This window comes from Myxine glutinosa, chromosome 2 (genome assembly GCF_964187855.1).
Source record: "Myxine glutinosa chromosome 2, kmMyxGlut1.1, whole genome shotgun sequence".
Lineage (NCBI taxonomy): Eukaryota > Metazoa > Chordata > Myxini > Myxiniformes > Myxinidae > Myxine > Myxine glutinosa.
The window spans coordinates 119,754,256-119,776,539 of record NC_136262.1 but is presented as its reverse complement, the minus strand read 5'-3'; the positions used below and the strand labels follow the sequence as shown (position 1 = coordinate 119,776,539).

Sequence of the window (22,284 nt, the reverse complement as noted above, 5' to 3'; positions counted from 1 at the left end):
TCTTTACATGTGCAGTACTGCACAGATACCAACCGCCGGGAACTTGCGTCGTTGTAAGAAAAGTGATCCCTTATTGGTTAGCGACGTTGTAGGAGAATTTACTGTGCAACATTAGAGATAAGATATGTGTGGAGGGGGATGAAGGAAGGGTGATCGGGGCAAGCAAGGAAAGATGACCACGGAGATCGGAAAGCTTTACCGTAAGCAACTGACGACCTTGTTTGAAGTCCTTGACCCCTGCCAGCCTAGTGAGGATACAGTCAAGACCTCCACACTCTGCCATAACCCCAGCCATGCGGTAAACTTCTTCCTCGTCTTCCTCCTCATCTGGAAGGTGTCATTTGGGAAATGTCACGCCAACTTGTTTGATTAATAAATCTCATCAATACAAGAAACAAAGCGAGCAAAGCATGAGAAAACTAAACTCGTACACGATGCCACGACAGTCAATTGCAAATATTGCCTCGCGCAGAAAATCACGGTTATTCATCACATGAGCAAACACACTCCTTCGGGGGAAACCAAACTAAATCAGATCCAAGTCTTCATTTGACAAAATCACTATCGGTAGAATATATATAACTGGCAAAAGCAACCTTACAGGTATGCAACGGAGACCAGAAAAAACGCGACCAAGGGAGAAAGGGATTTAGAGATACAAATAACAACAGGAGAGAAAATATTAATGCGGGGAATAAGAGAGACGACGTGGAAAAAGATAAATTAAGGACGATACCATGTACAAAGGCAGACGAACATGGATACAAGTGGACAAACCTGCTGCAGAGTCCAAGGTCTCGATGAATTCCTCCGTAGCATCACCAAGCAGGCCACGCATTCTATATACAATTCTCATGGAATCTCCCTGCAACACAAACACAATTCCAATTTTTATCACCTCTGGAAACGTACAAAATAGACTTCCAGTCAAAGTGTGCTGGAGCAGTCCATACCTCGGCTGTAGGACTCCAAACTTTCTTGTAAACTTCAGCAACAGGTAAATCCAGACTGATTATTTTGTTATTCACCAGGAGCTTGGGAGGGGCACGGGTTAGATGGAAGGAGAGGTAAGGAGGGGCATGGTGAGAGTCAACATTTGGAAAGGTCAAGTAGAATAAATGTGTGGGATGGAGAACGAGGGAGACCCTCAAGTAGGAAGGAAAAGTGATTATGAAAGGGCTAGAAAATTGACGAGGGACATGACAGGAACCCCAAAGAACGAAGAATCAGAATAAAAGGAGATAGATCGGTAAGATTCCACAAGACGAAAGAGAAGCAAACCTCCATTCCACTGTCATCTTCGAGTAGTGCCACAAGATCGCAATCTCTACAGATCTTGTTTTTAATGTCTCTCATTAGGGGTCCGAGTCCAGGTTCCTGACTGCCGTATGGGTTCCCTGGCATGCGGCCTTGTAAAAAGTCCTCCTGCTGGGCATCCTTCTCCAATGAAACCAGGAACTCTGGAATGTCATTCTCCTCCTAGTGAAGAGAGAAAGAGAGAGAAGGTCAAAGCGAATTGGTAGCAATGTGTGAGGAGGTCAAAGTAATGTTTGGAGGAACAAAGGATAGAAATAGGAATAGGTCAGTACAGGGTAGATGACGCTGCAGAGACGTTCAAATATAAACACTGGGGTGCGGTAGTCATCCAGGCTGTATCTCCGTGCAGTGTCGATGCACACCGCCATGAAGGCACGTGTTTCACTTTCTGTACCTAAACAAAAACAACAACCCTTGGAAAAAGGAAGATTCCAAAAGCATAACCCTTTAAAAAGGAAAATAAAAACAACAATTAGTAAGGATACAATAAAAGACAATTCTTTCATAAAAAGGTGTGAAGGAGGGAAAAGTTTTCAAAAGCAAATCGGGAGAAGAGCACGTTTCACTCCCAACATCCACCACAAGTGACCAGGAGTGCCAGAGCATTCAGAAATTGATGCAAGAGCCCTTCAAATGATGCGAGTTTGAGCATCGTCTATTCACACGTATTCCATGGGAGGAATCGTCCCAGTAAGAAACAGTGGGCAGGACTGTGTAAAAACCTCTTAAGTCCGGGTGGCCTTAAGGCACGTATGGATCAGTACATGCACGGAAAGAGCATTATTTTCTCATGTTAGAACAGGGATGAAAAATCATACTTGATATGGTTCGCACAGCCATGGAGCACAAAATTTCCATGAGTTTTCCATGACAAAAATGTTGTTTTCTTGGGCTTTCCAGTTCTCAAAAATGCTCCTTTTTCCAGGACTTTCAAGGACTGTGCGAAGCCTGCTTAAGGATTTAGGATTGAAGCTGAATTAAAAACAAATGCACTGTAATTTACGAACCAAAAACGAGTGACCATCGTGTTGCAGAGCACAGTAGACAACATACATTACAGTCCAGTGTCATAGAATGTTTAGTATGTTAAGTATTGTTGTGTCGACACTGCAGTGAAGACCTCAGGGCGATGGATGACCCAAAAATATGGTGGTGTCATCTCTTTGGTGCGTGCGGGAGGGCGCGAGGCATTATCTGATCGGACACACACGCAGGGGTTATCCGATCCCCACAAACACAGAAACGAATACACAGGCACGACAAAGAAATGGAATAAATAATGGGTTTAATGAAGATAAATGCAAGAAAAATCACAGGGACAATTACACACTGGGAATTATTCTTAAGCCCCCTACCTGATTAGCATAGCTCCACCCCTCATATGGAGACACATATACAATCTTACCGGACAGTCGGTCTAACTTAGCTACAGGAAGATTATTCTTCTTCTTCGCAACATTCGGGGCACGCTAATCTATACAATTCTATCTCAACTAAGACATTTCATTACCTAACGCCGCACACGTAACAGTATGTAATATGACAAACTTTCTCAACAATCCTCTCCAAGAAGTTCTGTCACTCAAGCTTTTGGGTCTCACTATCTGCCATGATATTTCCTGGTAAAAACACATTTCCAAGCTGGCCTCCAAAGCCAGTCGCCGACTGGGCATCCTCCGTCGTGTGAAGTCCTTTCTTGGCACTTCTGAGCTCCACACCACATACAAGGCTTTCATCCACAGCTTTATGGAATACTGTTCTCCCCTCAGGGCCGGTGCGCGCTCCTGCCTCACACCTAGCTCGGCTTCACGCGGTTGACACCAAAGCATTCAGAATCATTGGAATCTCCCAAAATTAAGCCGATTCTAAGGGCCTTTCTCTCTCTCTCTCACCACAGGCAGGTTTGGTGGTCTTTCTGTTTTCTACCGACTCCTCTCCGGCCTAGCTCCCCAAGGTCTGTCTGTGCTCTGTCTCCCAAATATTCCTTCAGATCGCACAAGATCTGCCAGCAACCCTATTCTGGTGAAATTGCCAAAATCAACTCTCTGCTCACCTTCACTCTTTCATTCCTCCTTTCTTCCACCTCTGGAACAAACTCGCACACTCTCTTCAATGCCTCTCTTCCGTCCAGGTCTTTAAAACAGCTGTTCATCACCATCCCTATCCAAAACCTTGATCTTTTCTACCCCCGTTAATTCACCCGAAATCCACCTCTTTCAATCCCCAACTTCTTTCCTGAAATTCCTAGTGATGTTCATTTGCTTTATACTGTGTACTCCTCCCTCCTCCCCCAGCCCTCCCCCTTCCACAGATCTACCGACATCCCTGTTCTCCACTGTTGTTGTGCTTGTGTGCTTCCCTCTCTCTCCCCCTCTTCTCTTTCGCTCCTTTCATTGTATGTTATATGTGTCTGTGCATGTTTTCATGTTCAATGTGTTAGCTCTTACATGAGCCTCAATTCTGGATACAAAAAAAGGGGAAAAAGGGGATAAGTCTAAAGGGTAATTCCAAGGGGTAATTCTAAGGGGATTGATCTTTTCTATCCCCGCTAATTTCACCCCAACTCCACTTTTTTGAAATACCAACTTCTGTCCTGGAAGTCCTTGTGTTTTATACTTCTCCCACCCCCCCCCCCCCCGTTCCCACGCCTCCTCCCCCCAAGCCCTCTCCCTCCCACACATCTCCCTGCTCTTAAATGTTGTGTGCTCCCAAGTGTTTGTGTGCTTCCCCTTCTCTTGTCTTCCGCTCCCTCTTTTTATATATTTTGTTTGTGTGGTTGATTTGTTTGTGAAGTAAATGTCAGCTCTTTCACGAGCCTCGATTCAGTATACAAAAAAAAAAAATTAGACAAAAAAAAAGGGGTTATTCTAAAGGTAATGCTAAAGGGTACTTATAAGGGTAACTCCAAGGGGTTATTTTAAAGGGTGATTCTAAAGGGTAATTCTAAAGGGTAATTCTAAAGGGTAATTCTAAAGGGTAATTCTAAAGGGTAATTCTAAAGGGTAATTCTAAAGGGTAATTCTAAAGGGTAATTCTAAAGGGTAATTCTAAAGGGTAATTCTAAAGGGTAATTCTAAAGGGTAATTCTAAAGGGTAATTCTAAAGGGTAATTCTAAAGGGTAATTCTAAAGGGTAATTCTAAAGGGTAATTCTAAAGGGTAATTCTAAAGGGTAATTCTAAAGGGTAATTCTAAAGGGTAATTCTAAAGGGTAATTCTAAAGGGTAATTCTAAAGGGTAATTCTAAAGGGTAATTCTAAAGGGTAATTCTAAAGGGTAATTCTAAAGGGTAATTCTAAAGGGTAATTCTAAAGGGTTATTCTCAAGGGTTATTCTCAAGGGTTATTCTCAAGGGTTATTCTCAAGGGTTATTCTCAAGGGTTATTCTCAAGGGTTATTCTCAAGGGTTATTCTCAAGGGTTATTCTCAAGGGTTATTCTCAAGGGTTATTCTCAAGGGTTATTCTCAAGGGTTATTCTCAAGGGTTATTCTCAAGGGTTATTCTCAAGGGTTATTCTCAAGGGTTATTCTCAAGGGTTATTCTCAAGGGTTATTCTCAAGGGTTATTCTCAAGGGTTATTCTCAAGGGTTATTCTCAAGGGTTATTCTCAAGGGTTATTCTCAAGGGTTATTCTCAAGGGTTATTCTCAAGGGTTATTCTCAAGGGTTATTCTCAAGGGTTATTCTCAAGGGTTATTCTCAAGGGTTATTCTCAAGGGTTATTCTCAAGGGTTATTCTCAAGGGTTATTCTCAAGGGTTATTCTCAAGGGTTATTCTCAAGGGTTATTCTCAAGGGTTATTCTCAAGGGTTATTCTCAAGGGTTATTCTCAAGGGTTATTCTCAAGGGTTATTCTCAAGGGTTATTCTCAAGGGTTATTCTCAAGGGTTATTCTCAAGGGTTATTCTCAAGGGTTATTCTCAAGGGTTATTCTCAAGGGTTATTCTCAAGGATTATTCTCAAGGATTATTTAAAGGGTTATTTAAAGGATTATTCTGAAGGATTATTTAAAGGATTATTCTGAAGGATTATTCTGACGGATTATTCTGACGGATTATTCTGAAGGATTATTCTAAAGGATTATTCTAAAGGATTATTCTAAAGGATTATTCTAAAGGATTATTCTAAAGGATTATTCTAAAGGATTATTCTAAAGGATTATTTTAAAGGATTATTCCAAAGGGTAATTATAAGAGTTCTAAAGGGTTTCGCTCATTTCCGGGCTTTGTCTATTTCAAATTTAAAAAGTCAAACTGAACCGCTTCCTTTGGACACAGGCGCGATTTTTTTTTTGGACAAACATGATATAAACCCAGTTTTTTGTAATGCACATTTATGGTTAATCACCATTTTCTGTAAAGTTTGAAACTAGCTTTAACAGTAAACGTTGTTTGTTTAAATCCTGTAAAATATTGAACAGCAAAAAATGACTTTGCTGCATTTTTGCCAGGAATCGATCAAAATTGACTTTCAACCCTCAATGAATATACTGTGTGTAAATATACACTCTAAAATCTCCGGTTAGGCTGTGAGGGTGCACGTGCCCAAATGCCCGACCGCTCAGTCTGCCCATGCGGACTCTCGCTGCGCATGTCGATAAGGACAAATTCTGAGCCAAACTACTGCTAAACTACCTGTTTGTTTTCTGATTCATGTTCTGATTTGAGTTCAAAATATAACATTCAATCAAATTCAAGTTGCTCCTCGATTGTAAACTGATGTTTGTAGACAGACAGACAGACAGCCAAAGTAAACCAATTATTGCTTAACCACACTTTCCGCTTCTCACACGCTGGGTAATGAGTCACACAATGCCCAAGTTTCCATACGGATTCCATTGCAGCCAAAACAGAAACAATAGGAAAGATCTGTTACCTTTCTTCACTGCAGATCACATGACACAAGGTTTGGAAATCCCCACTATCAAAACAACTACATATAAAATGATGTTATGCAGCATTTGGTAAGCAATTTATATGAAAAATGGCCAATGAAAAATGTAAAAGCAAATGAACACACACACAGACAGACACACACACAGAGACAGACAGACAGACAGGCAGGCAGGCAGACAGACAGACACACACACACAATTATTCGTCAATGGTTGCTTGGTACCCTCCCACACACCCCCCCCCACCGCCCCCCCCCCCCCGAAAGTAAAAACATAATGGGAAGGCAGAAATGGAAGAAATAACATCTGGACTAAGATTAAAGAAAGATTTGCTTTTGGGAGAACCATTCAGGTTACTCAAAATATGGCGATTAACTCAGAAAATGTCGAAAACATGGAGATTCAAATAAATACAGGAAATCGAGAATCCCATAAAATAATAGACATTAAACCACACTCACCTGTTGTCATATCCTCGAGCATGTCCAGCAGTACATCCTGTGTTTCATCAATCAGCTTCGACCGTTGGACAACCAACTTCCGCAGACAGAGGTATCCGTTGAGTACGGTGCCAACAAGTCGTCCCTTAAACTTCCTTTTAATAGAATCCACCTCCACAAACGACGAGAGCAGTTCTTGATAAGGATAGGTGGAGGCAACATTTGTCATTAGGTGAGACCATGACGGGTGTGATCCCTCCAGGTGTACCGTACAACGCAGGAACACAAACACATCCAATTACCTGTAAGCATCTTCAAGGCATAACCCTGCTGGAGGTCAGACGTCAGCGTTGCATCTTCCAGGGTGAGGAGTTGAGCGATCTCCTGCAGGAGCAAAGAGTGGTGTTGATAAAACCACCGTTTAGAGGCCATTTTTCCCCGCAAAGCAGGGGTTGGCCTTTTCGGGGACCGTGGTTGTTGTTGTTTTTTGGTCCCCTTTTTGAAGCAACGTTTTACGGCCGGATGCCCTTCCTGACGCCAACCCTTTTTGTCGCCTTTTTACGACAAGCAGGGAATTACCAGTGAACTGGTACTCAAATAGCCGACCTCGGAAGGATGACAGGCTGAGTCAACCCCCCTGGCGTTAATTCAGCGATCGACCGGGATTCGAACCCAGGATCCTTGGATCCTAAGCTGGCACCCTAGCCGCTAGCCCAACACCAGGGTTGATGTGAGAGTATATTTAGCTTATGTAGTGAAATCGTATTATGCTGAACCCAGGTGATGCTCGCTGCTCGCTGATACCGCTAGGGGGGCGCAGCTATAGGCGTCTTCTCCTGTGACGTTACATTGACTAGTAGACTCGTTAACGGTACGTACCGCATAGAATATTACGCTTGCTTTCATTGAATGATATTGTGGATTGACCTATGTGAAACCAAACCTTATTTCTATTGCATCCCTGTATTTGCAGAATGATGTCAAAGGTCTTAATGGAATTAAACCAACAGATGGACTAAAGTTGTGACGAATTGATTTCCACAACAGCTTACATTACACCATTTGCCGCTTTCCAACTTGAACCGACGGCATAGGCCCAACAGCCAAGCAGAGCAATGCAGTCAAACAAAAATGGACAATATGGCAGTGGCAGGCAATCCTGGATTTCTCTGCGATAAGGCCAAACTTATTTGTGTTCAATATAATTTGCACACAAAGACCTGGTTAGTTCCACATCGTACTTACCCTCGTGATGAGAGTACCCAGGAGGGGTAGCACCTCACGCGCTGCAAGGTACATCTTCCAATGTGGGGGGCGAATCAGTTTCTGGTAGAGGCAAAGGTATTCAGCAGCACACTCCCCGGCAGAACTAAGCTCGCTCAGGTAACTGGAGGCGAAAACAAGGTGTTAAAAGGCAAGGCAGAGCGGTGTTGCGGACAGAAGCAGGCAATGCCAATCAAAACAAAGAGACAGAATTGGACATCGCGACGTCGACCAATACGCCTCCGCTCACATTATTACATCATCATACATACTTGTAACAAGTCTGATTTAAATCTCTTCAGCTGTTCTCAAGTATCACCTTTTTACCTGACATGACCTCTGCCTGACCTATGACCTCTTGATGCTAAAATATAATGAGTTTATCTTCGTATCATAATATATACTTGTACCACGTTTAGTCAAAATCCCATCACTGATACACAACAGAATTTCTACCTAACAGGACCTCTGACCTCTTGACTCCACAATCTAATCGGTTCATCTTTACATCATTATACATACTTACACCCAGTTTGACTTGGATCCCTTTATCGCAGTAAAGAAAACCTATCACGGATGCACGGATGAATGGACAACCCGAAAACATAATTCCTCGGACGACTTCGTCAGCAGAGGCATTAAAAACAAACAAAAAAAAATTCAGTTGACTTGACTAACGAAGTGAGAAGATCCAGAACATGTTGGCTGCGTGCGGGAGAAGCTCCCAATGACTCGAGCATACAGCAAGCCGCTTGACGTGCGGCTTGAGAGGCTGGAGTGAACAGCATCTGAATACAAAACGGCCACACACAGCACCTCAATATACCAATACAAACCGGTGTACATCTGCCTTAGCATTCCCTACAAAAGATTTCAGGTATGAGCTTTCATTGAACCAACTCCTCCTCTCTCTCTTCCACACCTGTCTCAGCCAGTTGTTATGGCCGAGGCGGAGATCGAGAGGTGGACAGCGGCCAACGCGACCCTTCTTGGCCACGGCATCAAGCCATCGGCGTCCATACTTTTCTTGCAGAAAGCGTTGTCGGACCTCACCACAACAACTCTCACCTGCAGAAGAGAAAAGGAAGCTAAGTAAATAAATAAGTCTTGATCACTCGACTAGAGCATGAGTTGGTGACATTGTAAAGACAGGAAAAAAAGTGCCCAGAGAGAAAGCAAAAGAGGAGCCGAGAGAGAGGGAGGAAGGAAGGAAAGAGTGGATGAGACGAAGGAAAGAGGGGATGCGACAGGAAGGAAAGAGGGGATGAGATAAGGAAGGAAAGAGGGGATGAGAGAGGAAGGAAAGAGGGGATGAGAGAGGAAGGAAAGATGCCGGGAGAGGAATGAAAGAGGGGATGAGAGATGAAGGAAAGAGGGGACGAGAGAGGAAGGAAAGAGGTGCCGGGAGAGGAAGGAAAGAGGGGATGAGAGGAAGGAAAGAGGTGCCGGGAGAGGAAGGAAAGAGGTGCCGGGAGAGGAAGGAAAGAGGTGCCGGGAGAGGAAGGAAAGAGGTGCCGGGAGAGGAAGGAAAGAGGTGCCGGGAGAGGAAGGAAAGAGGTGCCGGGAGAGGAAGGAAAGAGGTGCCGGGAGAGGAAGGAAAGAGGTGCCGGGAGAGGAAGGAAAAGAGGGGACGGGAGAGGAAGGAAAAGAGGGGACAAGAAAGGAAGGAAAATAGGCAACAAGAGAGGAAGGAAAGAGGGGACAAGAGAGGAAGGAAAATAGGCGACAAGAGAGGAAGGAAAGAGGGGACAAGAGAGGAAGGAAAGAGGGGACAAGGGAGGGAGGAAAGAGGGGACAAGAGAGGAAGGAAAATAGGCGACAAGAGAGGAAGGAAAGAGGGGACAAGAGAGGAAGGAAAGAGGGGACAAGGGAGGAAGGAAAGATGTGCCGGGAGAGGAAGGAAAGAGGTGCCGGGAGAGGAAGGAAAGAGGTGCCGGGAGAGGAAGGAAAGAGGTGCCGGGAGAGGAAGGAAAGAGGTGCCGGGAGAGGAAGGAAAGAGGTGCCGGGAGAGGAAGGAAAGAGGTGCCGGGAGAGGAAGGAAAGAGGTGCCGGGAGAGGAAGGAAAGAGGTGCCGGGAGAGGAAGGAAAGAGGTGCCGGGAGAGGAAGGAAAGAGGTGCCGGGAGAGGAAGGAAAGCGGTGCCGGGAGAGGAAGGAAAGCGGTGCCGGGAGAGGAAGGAAAGCGGTGCCGGGAGAGGAAGGAAAGCGGTGCCGGGAGAGGAAGGAAAGAGGGGACAAGGGAGGAAGGAAAGAGGGGACAAGGGAGGAAGGAAAGAGGGGACAAGGGAGGAAGGAAAGAGGGGACAAGGGAGGAAGGAAAGAGGGGACAAGAGAGGAAGGAAAGAGGGGACAAGAGAGGAAGGAAAGAGGGGACAAGAGAGGAAGGAAAGAGGGGACAAGAGAGGAAGGAAAGAGGGGACAAGAGAGGAAGGAAAGAGGGGACAAGAGAGGAAGGAAAATAGCCAACAAGAGAGGAAGGAAAGAGGGGACAAGAGAGGAAGGAAAATAGGCGACAAGAAAGGAAGGAAAGAGGGGACAAGAGAGGAAGGAAAGAGGGGACAAGAGAGGAAGGAAAGAGGGGATGAGACAGGAAGGAAAGAGGGGATGAGACAGTAAGGAAAGAGGGGATGAGAGAGAAAGGAAAGAGGGGATGAGAGAGGAAGGAAAGAGATGCCGGGAGAGGAATGAAAGAGGGGATGAGAGATGAAGGAAAAAAAACGCTGAGAGAGGAAGGAGCACACAGCATCAGTGTTGACTTCACTCGGTACTGTACTCACCTCTGCTGGGCAAACTGTGTTTCCAAACCTCAAAGCTTGCTCGAGCATCTCCCTTGAGCCAAGGGGTTATTTGAGCATGCAGCTGATCACTGTGCAGCTTCACAGAACACAAACTTTCCATTGGTTTTTCCTGCAATGTGTAAACCACATGACAAATTGAAGTGCGCGTTACACAAAGTTGTTTGGTTGAGGTCATTCTATCTATCAATAGACATGTTCAAGAGGGAATCTCATCATTTTGAGAAAAAAGGCCTAACGAATCGCCGCTACCTTATTCAGGAGGCTGGTCGGGGGAGGAGGGTTAACGAGACGCTGGAGAGTGGTGAGACAAGGGAGAGCCACGCTCTGTATCACAGCCGGTGATTGGACGTTGACCGCAAGAAGAAAGGTACTCAACACTGGAACAGGATTGTTTACAGTCAAAAACAGAGTAATCTCATAAATGATGAAATACAGGCTAGGTTTGCAAATTAAACACCAACAAGCAAGGAAGGGAAGCCAGCCTGAAGGAAAAGAATAAGTCAATGTGACTCACCACAGCGAAGTCGTTGTTCCCAACAAGAGTCATCACTGGAGATGGAGTCGGTAAGAAGCAGCATTTCGTTGCACACGCTGCTGGCCTGGGACGATGACAAGTGCGTAGGCCGTAGGGCATGGGGGAGTAGGGCGAGGGGAGTGGAGGATTGGTAAAATACATATACTGTACTCACAGTAATGTGCCCTGATCTATATCACCCAAAACATTAGGCTGAAATACTGGCATCATGGTCCAATCATTTCTGGCTTCATTAGGTGATCGTGTAGATGTACATAAACTAGAATGGCACGAAAACATCGCAACGTCGACCGATAACCCTCCACCCACATTATTACATCATTATGCATACTTGTACCAAGTTTGATTTCAATCTCTTCAGCTGTTCTCAAGTATCACATTTTACCTCACATGACCTCTGACCTTTGACGCCGAAATATAATCAGTTTATCTTTGCATCATAATGTATACATAGACTAAGTTTGGTCAAAATCCCATCACTGGTTCACAAGTGATCACTGCAACAGAATTTTTTTTACCTACCAGGATCTCTGACCTTTGATTTCGTGACCCCAAAATCGAATCGGTTAATCTTTACATCATTATACATACCTGTACCAAGTTTGACTTGGATCCCTTCAGCTGTTCTCAAGTATCACATTTTACCTCACATGACCTCTGACCTTTGACGCCGAAATATAATCAGTTTATCTTTGCATCATAATATATACATAGACTAAGTTTGGTCAAAATCCCATCACTGGTTCACAAGTTATCACTGCAACAGAATTTTTTTTACCTACCAGGATCTCTGACCTTTGATCTCGTGACCCCAAAATCGAATCGGTTAATCTTTACATCATTATACATACCTGTACCAAGTTTGACTTGGATCCCTTCAGCTGTTCTCAAATTATTGCGGGAACAAAAACCTATCTAGGACACATGCACGGACTGACAGACGGGTGGACACCCGGATGGACAACCCAAAAACATAATGCCTCCGGCGACTCCGTTGGCACAGGTAAGGAAAACTCGCTCCTGTGTTCAAAGGATATTTTAAATATGAAATAGGCAAACCCTAGAAACAAATAAAAGCCATTAGAATTACCCTTTAGAACCCTCTATAATTATCCTTTAGAACCCCTCAGAATTACCCTTTGGAACCCTCTAGAACCCTCCAGAATTACCCTTTAGAACCCTCCAGAATTACCCTTTGGAATCCTTCTGAATTGCCCTTTATAACCCTCGAGAATTACCCTTTAGAACCCTCTAGAATTACCCTTTAGAATCCTTCTGAATTACCCTTTAGAATCCTTCTGAATTACCCTTTAGAACCCTCCAGAATAACCCTTTAGAACCCTCTAGAATTACCCTTCAGAACCCCTTATAATTACCCTTTAGAATCATTCTGAATTACCCTTTAGAACCATCTCGAATTACCCTTTACAACCCTTTAGAACTATCTTTTAAAATCACCCTTTCAAACCCCTTAGAATTACCCTTTAGAACCCTCTATAACCCCCTTAGAATTACCCTTTAGAATCCTTTAGAATTACCCGCAAGGCGTAATTGGGGCCCGCAAGGCTAACCCCCGCCCTGGTGGGGAAAAATGGCCTTAAAACGATCATTCATTCATTTTCATTCAATCCTTTAGAATTACCCTTTAGAATCCTTTAGAATTACCCGCAAGGCGTAATTGGGGCCCGCAAGGCTAACCCCCGCCCTGGCGGGGAAAAATGGCCTTAAAACGATCATTCATTCATTTTCATTCAATCCTTTAGAATTACCCTTTAGAACCATCTAGAATTACCCTTTATAATCCCTTAGAATTACCCTTTAGAACAATCTAGAATTACCCTTTATAATCCTTTAGAATTACCCTTTAGAACCATCTAGAATTACCCTTTAGAACCCCTTAGAATTACCCTTTAGAACCCCTTAGAATTACCGTTTAGAACCCTTCTGAGTTACCCTTTAGAACCATCTAGAATTACCCTTAACATAAACATAAAACATAACTTTAACACTTATAAACAACCCCCCTCCCCTCCCCCACACTCAAAGTATTGATGTGCAATATTCTATATGATATTCAAAGTGTGATAAGAGAAGAGTGCTCACCAAGTTTGGGTGGGCCCAATGGCCACGCAAGGCATCAGATACTCTACCAACAATGAGGCCATTCAGCTGCTCTGTTGCCTCAGGGTTATCTCTGTCAACATATAAAATATCAATGTAAATGCTTTAAAGTTTAAACAACAATCATTACAAACATGGTGCGGATGACAAATTTGTGCAGTGTGCAAATCTGGTAGCAGTGAAGACAAATCAGTCATGGTAGGGTTGTCAAGAACGTTTGTGGTTGTTAAAAAAGGGATAACAGAAAATGGGGCACCTCATCAAAGGAAGAGTTACGGCAATGCCATCGAGTCAAAATGAAGTACTATTTCTCACCTGCTAAGCAGACACATGAGTCTGCGGACATCCGAACGCAGGCCCGCCGGCCCTCTCCTCAAATTCCATTCAAACAATTCCCGTAACAGTCCTTGTTCTACAAGCAAGTTACGCATGGCTATGTTGGTAGCGAGGGCACGAAGTAAGGTCACGCAGTGTTCCGTGACTGCGGCAGAACAGCCATAGCAGCAGCGAGATGAAGCCGTCGATTGTCCGGGTGACCGGGTGGCAAGCGAGTTGGATGGCGGAGAGGTCGGCGTCTGGGTCGGGGTCGGAGTCGGCGTAGTGCGGGAAGATCGCGTCGCTACCTCATGCTGCTGGGCGTCGTACTCAACGAGTTCCTTACGGGAAGCAAGGACTTTCTGCGAAGACGTGCAGGAACGATAAACCAAAATTAATCATACTCGCACTTCTGCATTACCAGTCTTCAAGAATACTTGGGAGCTACCTCATAATTACCCAGATGACCACGCAATCACCTGTAAGATCTTGGACAGTTCGTCAAATGCCACTTTACAATCTCCGCAGTATTTCTGTGCCAGAGCCTGGATATGCTTGTTGATAAATGCCTGCCCTCCAGGCACGCCACTCGGCACTGCCCCAGACACCGCCTCATCCTGTCAATGGTAACGCACACGGCTCAAACTCCAAAGGCCAAATGGGCAAAAAGCGGCTTAAAGGGTGATCAACCGTTTGTCCAAAGATAAATAATGAACAAGGCAAGTTGGACAAAATGACCTGCAACTCTGTAATCTTGAAATTTCCCATAGACAAGGTAACCAAGCAAGCACACCTGCGTCTTGTCAGCTGCGGCCTCTCGCACTCTGGTCAGCAGCTCCTCCAGCTGCGGTCGGTGTCCCATGAGCTGATGGTAAACATGGTCTGCTCGCTCCAGCAAGCTATTGATGTTGCTCACGGCCTGGTACAAACGTCAGCACGGTTAACTCGGTGATCACAATTTACAAAGAATTAGCAGCACGTTGTCACGATGAACGTGTTAATTGCCGATCGATACCTTTTTGCGATCATCTTCGTTCTCAATGGGGTCCACTGCACAGCAGGAGCGCGTGAGAAGCGTGAGCTCAAACTTCCCGTACTTGCAAAACCCACAAGCGTTGCACAGAAATGGGTCTTTCTCATCATAGTTAATGGACCTGCAGAAAGGGCCATTCAGGTCAAGGGTTAGGTTTTGTTTTGCAAACTAAGCAGCAAAGTCATCGGGAAGACTTCGTGTCAAGAGGATTCAAAACATATGAAAACTAGAGAGTTCATAGAACACATTACAGTGTTCAAGTGTATACTTAAATTGAAATAAAAGAATGATTTCATTCTCATTGTTAGAGATTGTTAAAAAAAAAATCCAGAGGTTTTGCGCTGTTCAAGCAGTCTTATACACCACCCACACGAGGAAGAGTACCCGTTCCAAGTGACGGTAAAAGTTTACGTAAATGTATAAATTTAAATAATATTTGATGAACTTTAAAAAAAAGGTCAGTTGTGTTGCACTCTTGGTTTCACTCAGAGCCAAAGCTCTGAGCTACTTATACTGCCCACCGCAAAATGGTGGTGCATCATAGGGTCGTAGAGGTTGGATTTGTCCAAAAAAGGGCAAAATATCCTGGTTGGGAAATAAAATTTGGCATCAACTTTACACATGCCTGTTCTCCCGTCATTTCAAAAGTGAATATTGAGCTTTTCAAATGCAGCGCAGGAAGCAGCCGCCAAAAACGAAAGACCGACAAACGCACGGGCAGACACCACAGTTCACAATAAATAATGGATGATTGTCTGAACGCACTGTTAATAATAAAACTATGATTCCATGTTGTACCGGTATGGTATGTATTACAACATATAAAAAAATGTATGATAAAAGTAGAATCCAAATCCCCCCAAAAAATAATAATAAATAAAACACACACACAAAAAAAAAGCAATCACTACTGGTGTCCCTGGACGGTGTAAAATAAAATCAGGCATACAATACTTACCTTTAAAAGAGCGAAAAAATGAATTTTTGTGCCATTTTATGTCATGTCCCACAGAGCCTATTATTGAATTATATTGCGTTTTTTAAATCGCTTTTTCCTAAATTTTCCCAGATTTCACTGTAGATGTTGATATTTACAGTCGTGGCTAAAACTATTGGCAGCCTTGCACTTTTTTCAAATAATTCACCATTTCTTCCAGAAAATTGTTGAAATGGAAAAAATCTTTTGGTCTCCACATTTGTATTTCTTTGGTTTGGAGTGGAACAAAACAAAAAAAAAGCTGAAAAAATTACTAAATCTTATCTTATTCCACACAGAAATCCTAAAATGGCCTGGACAATATCATTGGCACCTTTTAGAAGTTGTTAGAAATAATTAGATCTCAAGCAGGTGATTCTCCTTTACTTTGGAAATTAACTCACCTTTGGTAAGTTGCATGTGCCTGCAATATACAAATCACTCATTCAACCAGTTTGAATGGAGAAAAGGGGTCATTCTGCTGTTTTGTGTCACTGGGTGTACCCCAATGAGCATGGAGAAAAGAAATAAAACCAGAGAATTGTCTGAGAAGGTCAGACACAAGATTGAAGCCAAGCATGGACAATCTCAAGGCTACAAGTCCATCTCCAGAGACCTTGATGTTCCTGTGTCCAACATACGCAATGTTATCAGGAAGTTTAAGGCTCATAGCACTGCAGCCAACCTCCCTGGACATGGCGGCAAGAGAAACCTTGATCGAAGATTGCAGCGAAGGATTGTTCGAATGGTGGAGAAAGCACCTCGATCAACTGCCAAACAGATTCAAGCTCACCTTCAGACACAAGGTACGACAGTTTCAACTTGCACCATCCGTCACCAACTCAATGAAAGGGGGTTCTATGGTAGGAGACCCAGGAGGACCGCACTGCTGAGAGAGAGACATAAGAAAGCCCGACTGGAGTCTTCCAAAACACACCCGGACAAGCAAAAATCCTTCTGGGAGAATGTCCTGTGGACGGATGAGACCAAATTAGAGCTTTTTTGGTAAAGCACATCATCTCTATGTTTACAGAAAACAAAATGAAGCCTTCAAAGAAAAGAACACCTTCCCTACAGTCAAAGATGGAGGAGGTTCAGTGATGTTTTGGGGTTGCTGTGCTGCCTCTGGCACTGAGTGCCTTGAATGTGTGCATGGCATCTTGAAATCAGGAGATTACCGAGGCATTTTGGAGCGCAATGTTCAACCTAGTGTCAGAAAGCTGGGTCTCCGTCGAAAATCATGGGTCTTGCAGCAGGACAATGACCCCAAACACGCTTCAAAAAGCACCCAGGAATGGTTCAAGACAATACGCTGGACTGTTCTGAAGTGGCCAGAAATTAGTCCAGATCTAAATCCCATTGAACACCTGTGGGGAGGTCTGAAAACAGCAGATAGGAGAAGGCACCCTTCAAATCTGGGAGAACTGGAGCAGTTTACACAAGAAGAGTGGGACAAACTTCCAGCAGAGAGGTGTAGGAAGCTCATTCATGGCTACAGGAAGTGCTTCACTACAGTTATTTTGTCCAAAGGCCATGCTATCAAATATTAAGTCCAGGGTGTCCATAATTTTGTCAATGCCATTTCTTTTTATTTTCTGTTTTAAAAGGATTTATTAAGTTCTGAATCAAAAACAAAGGTTCTGTAATATTAACAGTGAAATAAAGAATTGTGGAGACCAAATACTCTCATCAATTTCATCTTATTTTTTAGAGAACTCAAGCTGATCATAAAGGCAAGGGTAACAAAAAACCCACAGTGTTGAGTGCTATCTCATAATGTAGATGTGTCTGCAAGGGGTGAAGCAAGAAGGTTCACCTGCACTTATGGCACTGGTACACGTTCTCTCCACAGTTTCCGCATACACCTGGATTCGCAGGGACCGAAGCACTGCAGCGAGGACACTGCAGCGTTTCAGACGAGGCATGGACGTTTTCATAGAAGTCTGCAAACTCCACCATGAGGTTGGAGGCCACAATGGGTAAGGGCAATTCTATCTTGACCTCTGGTTGGCCAGCTGTGAGTGTGACCTTCTTAGCCTTGTGCCAGGATGAAGGCCTGGTATATAGCGGCGAGATAAAGCAAATAATGGGATAATTAACGATCTCCGCATTTTCCCAATACTGCAGAACAGTCAGCGAATGCTGTGACATGAGAAGAAACTAGGAAACAAAAACACACGTACTTGTTCTTGAGTTCCACTATAGATTGCACCGTCCGGTTATTGTAAAACAGGTTGACCGTTCGGACCATCTTAGCACGTTTGAGATCGCTGATCTTGAGCGTCACACGAGCGATGGTGTAACTGCCGACCAGCTTGACGACCTGCTGCGTGGTGGTGTACCTGGTGTCCACCTTGATGGAGGACAACTTGATGTTCTGTCAGAGGAAGAAAGACAAGTTGGAATAGAGACAAGCGTTACGCCTAGGTCCCCCGTCGGTGAAGTGATGCCAGTTGACAAAGTGGAAGACGCAAGGCGGCCATCTTGTATTTTGACGTGGCGACCCAATTTTCAATAGCGTTCTTCCTTATGCCTAGATACACCCAAACACCAGATTATAAGTTGGTACTTCGCTTATTTTCAAGACATTCCGCTCACAAGGTTCAGACATACATGGCGACGGCCATCTTGGATTTTGACGTGGCGCCCCAATTTTCAATAGGGTTCTTCCTTATGCCTAGATACACCGACACACCAGATTATAAGTTGGTACTTCGCTTATTTTCAAGATATTTCGCTCACAAGGTTCAGACATATATGGTGGTGGCCATCTTGGATTTTGACGTGGCGACCCAATTTTCAATAGCGTTCTTCCTTATGCCGAGATACACCCACACACCAAATTAGAAGTTGGTACTTCGCTTAATTTTCAAGATATTCATCTCACAAGGTTCAGACATACATGGCGGCGGCCATCTTGTATTTTAACGTGGTGACCCAATTTTCAATAGCGTTCTTCCTTGTGCCGAGATACACGCACACACCAGATTAGAAGTTGGTACTTCGCTTATTTTTCAAGATATTTCGCTCACAATCTTCAGACATATATATATGGTGGCGGCCATCTTGGATTTTGACGTGGCGACCAAATTTTCAACAGCGTTCTTCCTTATGCCGAGGTACACTGACACCAAATTAGAAGTTGGTACTTCGCTTATTTTTCAAGATATTCATCTCACAAGGTTCAGACATACATGGCGGCGGCCATCTTAGATTTTGACGTGGGTTGGACCCGCACACCAAATTCGAATGAGGTCCTTCGCTTACGCACGCACGTACGCCCGCACGCACACACGCACGCACGGACGGAGGGGAAAACCATAGTCCCCCTTTCGCTCCGTGGTGCGATGGGGGACAATAAAAATGGGGATCGAGAATGGAGCTGCGAGTGCCGAGGCAAGACCCTTACAGAAAACGGAACCTCGGGGTTGTTGCATACGAGGCACGGATCACTCTCCAGGTAGTACCCATCAAACTCCACGAGGCCAGACAACATGCTGAGGAACAACCAAAAGAAGAAAAAAAAATTACAGGTCAGGTCACATTCGGTCAGGATCTTGGTTGGATAGGAGCACACGAAGTGAAGTACAAGATGCGATTCCTACTTATAGATATTGGAGTTGGGGTGGTTGGCAAGAATGTGGTTTTGAGTGTGGAGAACATCAACCGCTTTCTGTGTAAACGACTTGAACTGCAAAACAAACACCAAACCAAACACACAACTGAGTACAAACATTTGGGGGCTTTTTTGTTTGCTGTTCCCACATCCCAGGTTCAATATACTGCATTGATCGGTCTATTGTTGACTAATGGACTTGCAATTCATGTAACAAAGTACAATGACGTCTCAATGTGCTTATCCTGGATATCATTTATGTGGACACTCCTCCAGGATGAGATCATTGAAATGAAGTATATACATATACATATATATATACGTATATATATATATATATATATATATATATATATATATATATATATATATATATATATATATATATATATATATATATATATACATACATAATATTAAATATATATTTAATAGGTCTACACCATATATATTTAATAATTTAATTATATATAATATATATATAAATACATATTCGATATATATATTAAATAAAGAACATGACAGTGCTCCACAGTCACTGCGCTGTGATCCTCCTCAGCGCCAGCATCACAGTTTAACCCTCAATTTTACCTTCTTCTCGGATGTATGCGGGGAGTGCAAGGAACAGTAACCCAGCAGGTCTACAAAGTGCGTGGCACGATGGCCATACACCGGCAGCTTTGACCAAAGGGCCCACAGCACGTCCAGGAGTTGCTCCTGCTGAGTCGCCACCGAACTCCTGCGACGACAATAGCCACGTCAAGATACTTGCCAATCATCATGGCTTTCCTCTTACCAAACGGTAGATTATGTTCAGAACTCAATTCTGACATTTTCATAAGATGCATTTTGTCTTTGGTATAATTTGACAGTTCGTAATATACACCTGTGGTACCTGCTGTAACTGTAATAATAGCACATTTCCCTCATAATCACTATCATCATGTTGGAGCATTTAGCAAACAGATTCCAAATTGTTAAGTGTCTTGGTTAATGGCCATAAACAGATCAAATTGGTTAAACATCACACGGATCCTCAATCCTCAAAGAATGGCGCACACAGGAAACTGTGCTACACCCTGATTGCGAGGAAGGATGCCTGCGGGAGGCCTGTGTGCCTCAAGTGTGTGTGTGTGTGTGTGTGTGTGTGTGTGTGTGTGTGTGTGTGTGTGTGTGTGTGTGTGTGTGTGTGTGTGTGTTGTTAATGTCTGGCTTCCTTTTTGTGACTACAATGAGGTAATTATTGGTCTTTATTTTGATTTACTTATTCCAGGTTTGGTCAAAATCCCATCACTGGTTCACAAGTTAGCCTGGTAACAGAATTTTTACCTAAAGGGACCTCTGACCTTTGAACTGTTGACCCCAAAATCTAATCAGTTTGTCTTTAAATCGTTATTCATACTTGTACAAAGTTTGACGTAGATCCCTTCAGGCGTTTAGCTGCCATAACCTCTGACCTTTGACCTCGATGTCAAAATCTAATCACTTCATGTTTACATCATTATACACGACCGGTCAAAAGTTTTAGAACACCTCATTTTTTCCAGTTTTTATTGAAATTTACGCAGTTTCATATCTCAATGTACTCTGAAATTAAGCATAGAACAAATAAACAATTGGAGATGAAAAATAAATCATAGAATCATTTTGTTTAACAAAATTTAATTTAAATTTTTGACTCGGCAAAGTAACCACCTTTTGCAGATATAACCGCCGAACACACTTGTGGCATTCTTTCTACAATGGAAATCAAATATTGTTCGGGAAGTTCTTCCCAACACTGTTGCAGAAGTTCCCACAAATGTGTTGCACTTGTAGGTTGCTTTGCTTTCACCCTTCTGTCCAGTTCATCCCAAACCAGCTCGATGGGGTTTAAGTCTGGAGACTGTGCTGGCCATTCCATGATTTGAAGCCTACCGTCTTGTTCTTTTCCTCGAAGGTAGTTTTGACATAGCCTGGAGGTGTGTTTAGGGTCATTATCTTGCTGTAGGATGAGCCCCTGACCATCTAGGCGTATACCAGAGGGTATTGTATGGCGCTGCAAAATGCTGTGGTAGCCCTTTTGGTTCAGGGTGCCAGTCACTCTGTGCAAGTTGCCGACTCTGGATCCAGCAAAAGAGTCCCAGACCGTCACGCTTCCTCCTCCATGTTTGACAGTTGGTGTCACACACACTGAGGAGCCATCCTTTCGCCGACTCGACGGCATACAAAAACCCTGCGTGATGAACCAAAGATTTCAAATTTTGATTCATCGGTCCATAAGACCTTCTTCCAGTCTTCAGTAGTCCACTGGCGGTGCTTAATGGCCCAGGCAAGCCTCTTTTTCTTATTTTGCCATCTGAGCAATGGCTTTCTTACTGCCACTCGACCTGTCAAACCTGCAGCTCGAAGTCTTCTCTTCACAGTTGAAACTGAGACTTGCTTACTTCGACCAGTGTTAAGCTGTTGTCCTGTGAGCCGCCGATCACGCAAGCTGTTGACTCTCAGAAACTTGTCTTCTGATTCTGTTGTGGCTTTGGGTCTGCCAGACCTCTTCCTGTCAGAGCTTCCTCCAGTTTCCAATATACTACTTCCTGCAGTGCAATATTGTCCAAATAATGCTTCAGAGGGTGTAATAAGTCTGTTCCATTACTGCTTTTATACAGACAGGAGGTTTGTAATCAAGTAACCAGCAGAGGTTAGGACACCTGTAGGAATTGTTTTCATCAACTTTGAAGACTTCATTTACTTACATTGCTGCAGAACAGCTGTAAGTTGTTAACCCATTATTTGTTCCCTGAAGAAGACCTTTTTTTACAATATAACTGTGCAATTTACATTATTTTCCCGTTTTTGCTAACCCTAAACTTTTTTCTTTTTTTTACCTCGTGCAGTTTACCGATTACCTTTGTACCATTTCAGGTTATTCACTGGACATTAAACTGCGTAAATTTCAATAAAACTGGAAAAATTGAGGTGTTCTAAAACTTTTGACCGGTA

General features: G+C 43.6%; 1 protein-coding gene across 1 annotated transcript in view; it reads right to left on the bottom strand.

Annotated features, from left to right (window-relative positions):
• The window catches only part of UBR4 (ubiquitin protein ligase E3 component n-recognin 4), a 203,382-nt gene that overhangs the window by 22,806 nt on the left and 158,292 nt on the right, over positions 1-22,284 (bottom strand). Inside the window, exons 72-94 of the mRNA XM_078771567.1 lie at positions 19,897-20,044; positions 19,295-19,380; positions 19,099-19,186; positions 17,873-18,066; positions 17,506-17,745; positions 14,696-14,834; positions 14,474-14,599; positions 14,160-14,297; positions 13,681-14,042; positions 13,348-13,438; positions 11,224-11,308; positions 10,959-11,086; positions 10,689-10,818; positions 8,836-8,981; positions 8,592-8,701; positions 7,896-8,037; positions 6,953-7,034; positions 6,672-6,845; positions 1,590-1,711; positions 1,282-1,479; positions 954-1,034; positions 778-865; positions 200-327 (exon numbers count right to left, since the gene is read on the bottom strand). Coding sequence (XP_078627693.1) covers positions 200-327; positions 778-865; positions 954-1,034; positions 1,282-1,479; positions 1,590-1,711; positions 6,672-6,845; positions 6,953-7,034; positions 7,896-8,037; positions 8,592-8,701; positions 8,836-8,981; positions 10,689-10,818; positions 10,959-11,086; positions 11,224-11,308; positions 13,348-13,438; positions 13,681-14,042; positions 14,160-14,297; positions 14,474-14,599; positions 14,696-14,834; positions 17,506-17,745; positions 17,873-18,066; positions 19,099-19,186; positions 19,295-19,380; positions 19,897-20,044 — 3,226 coding nt within the window. The remainder of the gene's footprint in view (positions 1-199; positions 328-777; positions 866-953; positions 1,035-1,281; positions 1,480-1,589; positions 1,712-6,671; positions 6,846-6,952; positions 7,035-7,895; positions 8,038-8,591; positions 8,702-8,835; positions 8,982-10,688; positions 10,819-10,958; positions 11,087-11,223; positions 11,309-13,347; positions 13,439-13,680; positions 14,043-14,159; positions 14,298-14,473; positions 14,600-14,695; positions 14,835-17,505; positions 17,746-17,872; positions 18,067-19,098; positions 19,187-19,294; positions 19,381-19,896; positions 20,045-22,284) is intronic.